The sequence below is a fragment of the Entelurus aequoreus genome, linkage group LG04 (genome assembly GCF_033978785.1).
Source record: "Entelurus aequoreus isolate RoL-2023_Sb linkage group LG04, RoL_Eaeq_v1.1, whole genome shotgun sequence".
In the NCBI taxonomy this organism is placed as follows: Eukaryota; Metazoa; Chordata; class Actinopteri; order Syngnathiformes; family Syngnathidae; genus Entelurus; species Entelurus aequoreus.
This window is the reverse complement of record NC_084734.1, coordinates 45,128,301-45,138,306: the sequence shown is the minus strand read 5'-3', so window position 1 is coordinate 45,138,306 and position 10,006 is coordinate 45,128,301. Positions and strand designations below refer to the sequence as shown.

Below are 10,006 nucleotides of genomic sequence, written 5' to 3'. Positions count from 1 at the left end.
ACAGTCTGTTGTGGAATAGAGTGTGTAATTTACTGGAGTTTAGTGTGTAGAGTATTGTCTGTACTTCAGTGTACAGTGTAATTTAGTGTAGTGTATAAAGTAGTGTAGTGTGTAATTTATTGTACGGTAGAATGTAGTGAATAATGCAATGGGTAATGCAGTTTATTGTAATGTAGTGTCATTTAGTGTAGTGCAGGAGAGTGTGTTAGTGTAATGTAGTAGTGTAGTGAAGTGTGTAACATGCCGCCTACTGTAGTTTAGTGTAGAATGTCGTGTGTAATCTAGAGTAGTTGAGTGCAGTATGTAGTGTGTAATATAGTGTAGTTGAGTGCAGTATGTAGTGTGCAATATAGTGTAGTTGAGTGCAGTATGTAGTGTGTAATATAGTGTAGTTGAGTGCAGTATTTAGTGTGTAATATAGTGTTGTTGAGTGCAGTATGTAGTGTGTAATATAGTGTAGTTGAGTGCAGTATGTAGTGTGTAATATAGTGTAGTTGAGTGCAGTATGTAGTGTGCAATATAGTGTAGTTGAGTGCAGTATGTAGTGTGTAATATAGTGTAGTTGAGTGCAGTATTTAGTGTGTAATATAGTGTTGTTGAGTGCAGTATGTAGTGTAGTCGAGTGTGTAACATTGTCGCGTACTGTAGTTTAGTGTAGAATGTAGTGTGTAATGTAGTGTAGTTGAGTGTTGTATGTAGTTAAGTGGAATGTGTAACATATTGTTGCCTACTTCAAATGTAGAATGTAGTGTGTAATGTAGTGTAGTGGAGTGTGTAACATATTGTCGCCTACTGTAGTTTAGTGTAGAATGTAGTGTGTAATGTCATGTAGTTGAGAAGTGGAATGTATTGTTCCGTATAGTATAATTAAGTGTAGTAGTTTGTAGTGCGCAGAGTAGTGTAGTTTGTAATGTAGTGTGTGATGCAGGGTATAATATTGTATAATAATAATCTATAATGTGTAGGAGAGTGTGTTGTGTACTTAGTGTAGAGTGTAATAGTGTAGTGTGTAATGTAGTGCAGTGTCTGTGTACCTTCGAGAAAAATATACGTAGTGTGTAAGCGTTGTTCTTCCAGCTGATGTTGATTTCTGACTCAGTGCTGCCACACTTGCCATCAATCTGAGCCCCGCCAGGCAAAGTGAAGGATGCCTGCTCTGTGATCAGCTGCACACACACACACACACACACACACACACACACACACACACACACACACACACACACACACACACACACACACACACACACACACACACACACACACGCGCGCATTGACATGCATGACATTTACATGATTGTTTATTTTAAATACAGAAACACGTTTTAATGACAATACGCATGCGCAGTCCGCATTTTATGTCTCCAGAAAAACATATCTTAATGAGGTATTTTTGACCTTACATTAATATTGATAAGGCAAACCAAACATTTTGGCCCACAAGCTTCGACATTGCAGCAGAAATCATTAACTCGCAGTGAAATATGGAATAAAAACGAAAATGTGTTTTATCTTTATTATTGCAGGGATATTTAATTTGTATGATGCCGAGTCAGCATTTTACACATGGACACCCACACACTCCAAATCTTCCTAAAAAAATCGATAAAATGGGGTAATTTTTAATCACACGAGCAGGGTTATGATGAATATCTAGAAAATCAGTTTTTACATTGAAAATATCTGAGAGTTTGAGGGAAGAGAACAATTGGCAAGCAGATTAAAGACTAAAAAATGTAGTTAAATGACAAAAAACATGCATGATTGTTGAACGTGTATGAGAAAAGAGAACGGAGCAATTTGCAGTCAGCAGAGACGCTCCAAACGTCAGCTTTATACGTACCAAAAAATACATTTGTAATGATCTTTTATCATTTTAAACCGCATATCATTTTCCTTGTGTTCATTTTTTGTTCAATGAGTGACATTTGAGATGGTAAAATTAAAAGGGAAAAAAAATGTTTTCAAGCAGCAAACAGTAAAAATAAATATAATGCAACTGTAAAAAAATATTATTAAAATGTTTGGTTTAATAACAAAATAGAAAAGGTAGAATCCGCATTGAATTGGACTTTTTAAGAAATACATTTCGCAATGCATAGTCAGCAGTTTATGCGCACCGGCGAACATCAATAACTTCATTTAAAGCACGTACAACGTTCATTATTATAACAGAATTCTAAAAATTCACACATTTATCTCACTTTTACATGACACGCAGCAAATTGAAACAGGTGCAAAAGCATTCCAGATTCCTATAGCGTTATTCTAACTTTGAAAAAGTAGAACAAAGTGTTTAATTTGAAAGACACAAACATGGATTTTAATGGCAACACGCATGCGCAGTCAGCTTTGTACGCCGACAGGAAACAATATTTGAATTAAGTCTTTTTTTGGGGGGACTGCGCCTGCCTTTACGCACCTGCCTTTACGTCAATGATGACAATGAAACATGCTTACGTCGATCCGGTTGAGCGCGAGCACGTCGTACGGAACCAGGAATTTGACCGCAAACTCCACCATCAGACACGTGGTTCCGTTCTCCCGGACGGCGAAGATGCCCCGGTCCGGATTGGTGGACAGACCGGACAGGTTCTCACCTTCCTGCTCGGCCAGAACCAAGGCCAGAACCAGCACACCTGCGCGTGCACGAGGGAGTGGGGGGGTGGGGGGTGGGGGGGGGGGGGGGGGGATGCACAGTCAGCACAACTCTTTCAAAAAAAAAAAAAGTGTCTTTTTTTTGTTGTCGTGGAAGCCACACAAATGAATGACGCGCACACGCACTGCAGCGTGGAGTCACGACGCACACGCGCACGCGCACCTACCCAGCAGCAGAGGCCGGCAGCTGTCCGTGGTGCTGAAACCTGCTCGCCGCATCTTCAGCAGCACTCTCCCGCGGCTGCACGAGCGGAGCACGAGCGAGTGGATCCACCTGAGAGCAGCAGGAGAGAGAGGAGGAGGAGCGGGAGGGGAGAGAGAGGAAGAGGAGGAGAGAGAGAGAGAGTGGGAGGACGGATGCCTCCACATAAATCCGGCAAAAGAAAGACTTGGACTGGACCAGAAAAAGTGGTTCCGAGTCCAGCGTGCACGTGACTAACAAACGGCGCAGTGTCTCCTCAGGAAGGTGGAGCTCGTGCTGCAGGTTCTGCTTGGAAGGAAGTGAGACCCCCCCCCCCCCCCTCCTCCACCCCCCACCTGAACCACCTCATCGCAACAAAAGCGAGCCTGCATGGTCTTGCATTCTGTACTTTGATGGTGTATTGCAGGAGCAAAGCAGAAAGTCACATTTCTCAGTTTGTGGCAAGTGAGGATGCATGCCCGCCAAGTGATTGTGTCTATCTTGTAGCAGAAACAATCCAAAACAAGTGGGAAAGCGACTTTTCAGCATTTAGAAGTGTTTTTTTAGTTGATGTAATGCAGCGTGGCATGAACGTGACCCCTCCCCCTTTAAGGAACACCGCAGAACCTGACAGAACCAACTCATTTCTTCTCAGTCTGCAGGGAGACACTGAGCATGTTCACCTGCAACTTTAACTTTTAATGACAAATTCATATCTTTAAGATATACATTTTATTTTTCAATACTTTAAATGTCGTTTTGGGCGGAGGCATTTTTTATATTAAAATTTTTTAGGTTTTAAGGCAAAAAAAAAGTTTTTTTCCAAGATTGTTTTGGACCAAGCTGCTGCAGATCCCAAAGCAGGGACACTGGATGTCTCTGACTAAATATATTGCTCCTCTTTTCTTCTACTGCATCTTTTGAACAACAATGTGGCATTTTTACCTTCAAAATGTGGATTTGCATCAACAAGTTACGTGAAATAAATATGTTACATAAAAGTAACATATTTATCCTTTTTTTACACTTACGAAAGTGTGGACTGTGATTTTAAACCTAAACTGTACCGTCAATCAAAGGTGCATGACGGCGAGAGTTTGACCCTGGAACAGATGAATTTTCTTTCAGAAGGTTAGTAAGACCAGGAGATGTTCAACCTTCATTTATTGGTATACATACTATAAAACAGTATTAAAGGAGCTGGGTAACAACCGCATCTTCTTTGCTAGAAGTTACAGGAACAGTACAATAATAAGAATAGAAATACAAAAAAAAAACATGCACAGTATGCTTGGTTTGAGCGCTACGGTTAAAAGGAGAAAAAAAGCAAAAATTAGGAGAATCGAGTAAAAGTCGCTTGCTTGTGGAGCGACGAGAAAGACAAAGCGGTGGACAACAAGTGCAAAAAGAAAAAGAAAAGCCTTCAACAAACAATGGTTAAAAGCTACAACATCATATCTAATATATATAATATATATGTTCATTTATTTATATTTGTATATCTCCATATAAATAACCCTTTAAATTTGGCATTTAATGGCAAAACAAAAAAGAATAATTTAATAAACATCCTAACAACAGACGACAAGAGCTGCAAAGCTGTGGAGTAAATGCACTTTTTCTATTAAAAAAACAAACAAACTCATTTGGTTTTGATGACGTCAGTTGCCATGGTGACCCATTTAAGTTTGGATAAAAAGCAGCAGTGTGTGTGTGGCAGTGGGAGAGTCCGATAAAGCATCTAAGCTATTAAGGGAGCACTTTGTTAAAATGTGATGAAAACCAAATTGGCGGCCATTTTTGTAGCTTTTACCATCAACATTACTTGCTTGTCATTTCTTTAACATTATTTTGTATTCGTAAACACACTGCATGTTAGGTGATGATTTAATAAAGTAATTGAATACAACGTGATCTTTCATCATGTGGAAATATTGTAATAAGACGTACAAGTGTGTGAAAGAATGAGGATATTGCTACCATGTAACCTCAAAAGGATGAAAATGTGTCAAAACGTGCACCGCTCCTGTGTTTCCTGTGCTATTAGTTTTCTGACAAATACACCACATGGTGGCGCTGTTATTGAACCCCAGAAGTGGGATTGACTTGACATTTCTCAGACACTGTAACTTAAGGGTTTTTAGGGAATATGCTGTCAAATTTGAGCAAAGTCACAAACATGGCCGCAATCAAGCAAACGTCTAAGCAACTATCATTAAGCGTTTGTGTATTGATTTCAAAGTTAGACGACAAGCTGGCATTCTAAACACAACCCGCAGGGGGCGCCACTAATGTCCTTTCCAGCCATGTGAACAGAAAAAAGAAATGGTGACGAGTGCTCCCTTCACAAAGTAGACGGCTACATTCCAACACCTGTTCAAAGCGTTGTTTCATTATAAACGTGTGTGTTTGTGATGATGGCTCAGTGGTACAAAACCAGTAAATGTGTGAGTGTGTGTGTGTTTATGAGCAGGGGGGCCGAGTTACCAGGAAGTAGTAGACATGGCAAGGGGGCGGAGCTACGGTGTGTTTGTGTGACGACAGCGTGTCAAAGTAGGTGTCAAGTGCTCAGACCACTGTGGTCGGTCTGCGCTCCATCTCCTCCTCCAACTTGGACATCTGCTGCATGTCCTTTACCTTTAAACACACGAAAACACAACCTGGGTGAATCATGACATCGAATATGATATTTTTCATCCTATTTGTGGAGCTGCAGTCACATGTCATTATGAATGTAGCCACGCCCCCCAAAGCATGCCTTGTTTACACTAGCGCTGACAGTCATTTAAACCAGTGGTATTTCACCAGGCTTCCTCCACTTGTGCTTTTGGTGAGCACCTTTCAAAATAAAACACTAACTTTCAAAATAAAATATGCACTTTGTTTAGCATGCAGTGTTTATAATGTCATACATGATATTGGCAGTAATACCTCTGGCTGTAGGCAACCTCTTGATATGTTTTTTTAATTAATCATTCAAGATGGAAGTAGCGTCATTTAAAGTATCATCAGTATCCAGCAGCTTCATCTATCTCTGCATGCGCTGTAAAATGTTGCTACTCAACTGTGGCTCTACACTTACAATACTGTTGTGTACAAATGACAATAAATGTCTGTAGTGAATATACTTGTTAATAAATGACCATGTGGTCAAAGAAAGCAATATTTTCCTTTCCACTTTCTCATGCACTCCAAATGATTATTACAGTTGAATATAGAATGAGTTTTTACATGAAGAAAAAACAGCCTCTCTATAATTCACGTCCTCTTTGCGCTTTAATTAAACATAATTACAGTGTGTACAGTAAGCAAGATGTCAAACTGATGAGTCGTGAAAACAGCAACGGATTCCTCAAGTAAATCATAAAGGCAAAAAAAAGTGTAAAGAATGGACAAAAGTATTTGGAGACGTGTAACAAGAATGAATGCAACGTCTTCTTACCTGCAAGCTTTTGTTTGTTTGCACGATGTGATGTCAAAAGCTGTGCCAGGAGAAGCAAATCATATTAAAAACTAAGTAAATCATAGCATGAACATGTACATAGATATACTGTAAATGCCGTACATACACACACAGTACATACGCATGCCATAGTACATACAGTACATTCATGTACTGCCATGTACAGGGAAAACACTTCTAAGTCCAAATGCAACACTATAATATGAAGTAATGACCAAATGTTGAGTCCAGTAAGTAAATACACATCATGAAGAGCACATATAAAGTATATACGTATATGATGTGTCGTAGAATTTCTGACCTTTTGACCTATATTTCTTGTCTTTTAAGAATGTCCGCTCATTTTCAATTCTCTTCTATTTTGTGCCATTGAATGGACCAGTTGTGGGACAAAGGTGAATATGGAGTTATGCCAACCTGTCTACAGAATGTTTAGAATTTCCAAATATGACTAAGAGATACAAGGTTGTTTTGGAACAGACAAAACCAAACCAAAACAATCATGACGCACTAGATAAAAAACAGTGACGCACAAGAGACATATAAAAAATGGCAGAAGACCGGAACTCAACAGTGATTTTGGCTTGTGTGTGTCTTGTTTGCTCCGGAGTAACATGTGGTCTGTCTGCACGGCCAACTTAATTCAACCTGCACTTCTGATAATGGGTAAATAAATTTGTTGTACTAAACTACTTTTGTTGCCTGCTTAAGCTTCGGACAATCCACTACACAAATTGGCGTCACGAACAGGATGGCTCAGAAGCTACAGGTCGACAGCCGCTCCCGCTCTCTCTGTCAGGCAGACAGTGTGTTGCACGCGCGCATCACAAGGTAAGCAGTTTGCTTTAAAGTGTAAACATTTTCTGCCTGGAGAGAGCCGGATCGATAAGACTAATTGCTGAATCTATTTTTGATAAAAGATAGGTTTAGTCAGGTTCTCCAAAAACAACCTGGAATGGGGTAAATTATGGTTGGATTGAGTTGTTTTATATGTGATCATTTGTCTGTGTGTTTGTTGAAAACTTGTGATTTCTTGTTTTTAGCTATAAGGGGTTTGTTAATAGAATTTTGGTGGTTTGGAATGTTTTTGAAGCATAGACGATGTGAGACGAAAAATTTCTTTTAACCTCTTCATCCTCTGTCGTTGTTGGCAGAGGATGCTTTTTTCTGCAAGTACATTAGGTTAGCCGGAGTTGGACACAGCGAAATTTAAGGCACGGTTTGCTAACTGGTGTGACATTTGGCCCATACAAATTTATGACGTCTATGAAGGTCCTACGTATCTGTCTATGTGGAAACTGCAGCCGGGTAAAAAGCCTGATATAAGGTGATCGTTCAGTGACTCCGGTAAAGGAGATTAACTGAGCCAAGTTGTCACGAATTTGGAAATTTGCTGCAGTATAGATGGATAGAGTTAAGGGCTCCGTATGGTACAGCCTTGGTGAAACTGTATGGACTGACCAGACACGATGTACTGTAGGATTGTTGGGTGATTCCCCGTGATCCTACTGGGCGTTAGGCCAGGTTTTTCCGTGTTGGTCAGGAAGGATAACGCAGGTGCTGCTCCAATGAAACGGGTTAATCGCCGTTGTATGAGCAATGATGGAACCTGGTTTTTGTGATATGAGAAGGCCGATTCCACAAAAGCACGCGTGCATTAGTTGTTTATATTTGTCCGGACATGGGGTGGTATTGTAATTTATAAATGTGTGTGTATAATGATGAATGCTGAAATGTGTGTGTATTGAGTGAGTCAGTTTATGTTGGTACATTTAGATATATGCGTAATTTAATAACTTTTGTGTAGCACCTGGTTTCTTATCTGGTTTAATTCCCCCCTTCCTTTTCTCCCCCCCTCTCGCAACCTCCCTTCACGCTTTTTCTCACAGCCCCGCTATCTGTAAAAGTTGGGAAATTGTCTAAAATGTGTGTGCTTGTGAGAAAGTAGACAAAGTTTATGTACAGAAAACATATGAGTGAATGATCTATCCATTTAATTATCTTATTCCGCTCTCGGAGGTTGGATCGCGGGGGCAGCAGCCTAAGCAGGGAAGTCCAGAATACCCTCCTTAACACTAGAAGTCCCAGCATTTTTCTGTCTACCTAGAAGACCCAGAGAGGGGTCATTTGGCCCGACGCTTTTCCCGAATACACTAATCACTCATTTTGTTATGGTAATGAGGCTGTTAGGGGCAGTTTGTCTAGGTAGACAGAAAAATTATACATGTGGGAAATGCCGAAAGGAGCAATGGCAGTGCCAGGATTGTGAGTGACTGCTCAAATGTATGTCAGTCACGTTTACATGGACATGGTTTTTCATTCTTTGTAAATATGCTTTTTTCTTTGTAAATTTTTTTTTTTAAACTATTTTTGGCACACAAAAATAACAATTGCTTCTGCAACAACCCTCCACACCAAAACTGGGAAAACAGTTGCTTTTTCATTCTTTGTAAATATGTTTTGTTTTGTATTTTTTTTAACAATAAATGTCAGAGTGTTGATCCCTTCATTCTGTTGATCCTTGCAAAAACACACACAACCTACCTCAGAACTAAAGCTTGAGCTGTAAGGTCCCCTCCCCCACACAGGCTCAAGTGGCCCCCTGCCGTGTGCCACTAACAGCCACATTTTCATAACAAAAGGAGTGTCCACAGGGGGGACTAGGGGTCAAATGACCCTCTTGTGTGTTTTCTAGGTAAAAGTGTCAATTGACCCTTCTCTGGGACTTCGCGTGTTAAACTTGACTATTTGTCCATCTAAGAATGAATGATGAATGTTGTTCTTATTATTAAGGTTCTGATATGATACAGCTGTGCTTCTGGATGAGAAAAATAGTTGTCTGTTGCATTTATTTTTAACTGTGCTGGTGATTGTAACTGTGTGACACTGTGGTTTGCAAGAAGGCTCTCGCTTTTTTGGGGAAAGATGTGTGTGCATGTGACTCAGTAAGAAAAAAAAAAAAAGAAAAAAAAAGGAGGCTCTGCTGGAAGACATTTTAAGATAAGGGATGTGTGCGTGTGACGAGGCTGTGTGAGTGACAGCTGCGTGAGGCGTGGGCCGAAGAGGTGTGACACTGTTAGCATAGCATTGAGCTAGGTTAGCATTGAGTTAGCATAGTATTGAGCTAGGTTAGCATTAAGCTAGGTTAGCATTGAGTTAGCATATCATTGAGCTAGGTTAGCATTGAGTTAGCAAAGCATTGGATTAGTTTAGCATTGAGCTAGGTTTAAAGAATACATAAATAAATAAAAAAAAAACTATATATATATATATATATATATATATATAGTGGACAGCTGTACTCAATCTGAAGAGAAGGCTGACAGGTTGGTTTTGATAATAGGAAAAATAAAATATACTGTATATGAATAAATAAACATTTAAATATCAATACATACATTTGGACTGGGACATTGAAGCATTGTTAAATTCATTAGTCATTAATTATGTGTGTAATATACTGTATTGAACAGCCTTGTTGCTTATCTGATCCATCCTTTCCTGTGTGGAAGTTGAGACAAACACACACGCACGCACATCATAGATTAGAACACATTGTAGCTTTGAATTAATAATGATATAGCAAACACATTAAATAAAATTGAATTAAATTTAATAAAGGTAAAATGATTATTTAATTATATTGACATTTTTATTATTTCAACAATAATCACGATGAAGTAAAATTTAAATTTATATTCTAA

General features: G+C 39.4%; 2 protein-coding genes across 5 annotated transcripts in view; both read right to left on the bottom strand.

Annotated features, from left to right (window-relative positions):
* The window catches only part of lamp5 (lysosomal associated membrane protein family member 5), a 21,606-nt gene extending 18,487 nt beyond the window's left edge, over positions 1-3,119 (bottom strand). The window contains exons 1-3 of the mRNA XM_062044964.1: positions 2,826-3,119; positions 2,461-2,639; positions 1,035-1,166 (exon numbers count right to left, since the gene is read on the bottom strand). Coding sequence (XP_061900948.1) covers positions 1,035-1,166; positions 2,461-2,639; positions 2,826-3,027 — 513 coding nt within the window. The 5' untranslated portion in view covers positions 3,028-3,119. The remainder of the gene's footprint in view (positions 1-1,034; positions 1,167-2,460; positions 2,640-2,825) is intronic.
* Positions 3,120-3,251: 132 nt separating this feature from the next.
* The window catches only part of LOC133648666 (1-phosphatidylinositol 4,5-bisphosphate phosphodiesterase beta-4-like), a 171,308-nt gene continuing 164,553 nt past the window's right edge, over positions 3,252-10,006 (bottom strand). For 3 of the 4 annotated variants that reach the window (XM_062044961.1, XM_062044960.1, XM_062044962.1), the window contains 2 exons: positions 6,282-6,321; positions 3,252-5,476 (listed from right to left, as the gene is read on the bottom strand). In XM_062044961.1, coding sequence (XP_061900945.1) covers positions 5,400-5,476; positions 6,282-6,321 — 117 coding nt within the window. In that variant the 3' untranslated portion in view covers positions 3,252-5,399. The remainder of the gene's footprint in view (positions 5,477-6,281; positions 6,322-10,006) is intronic. The other variant, XM_062044963.1, reaches the window with a different exon arrangement.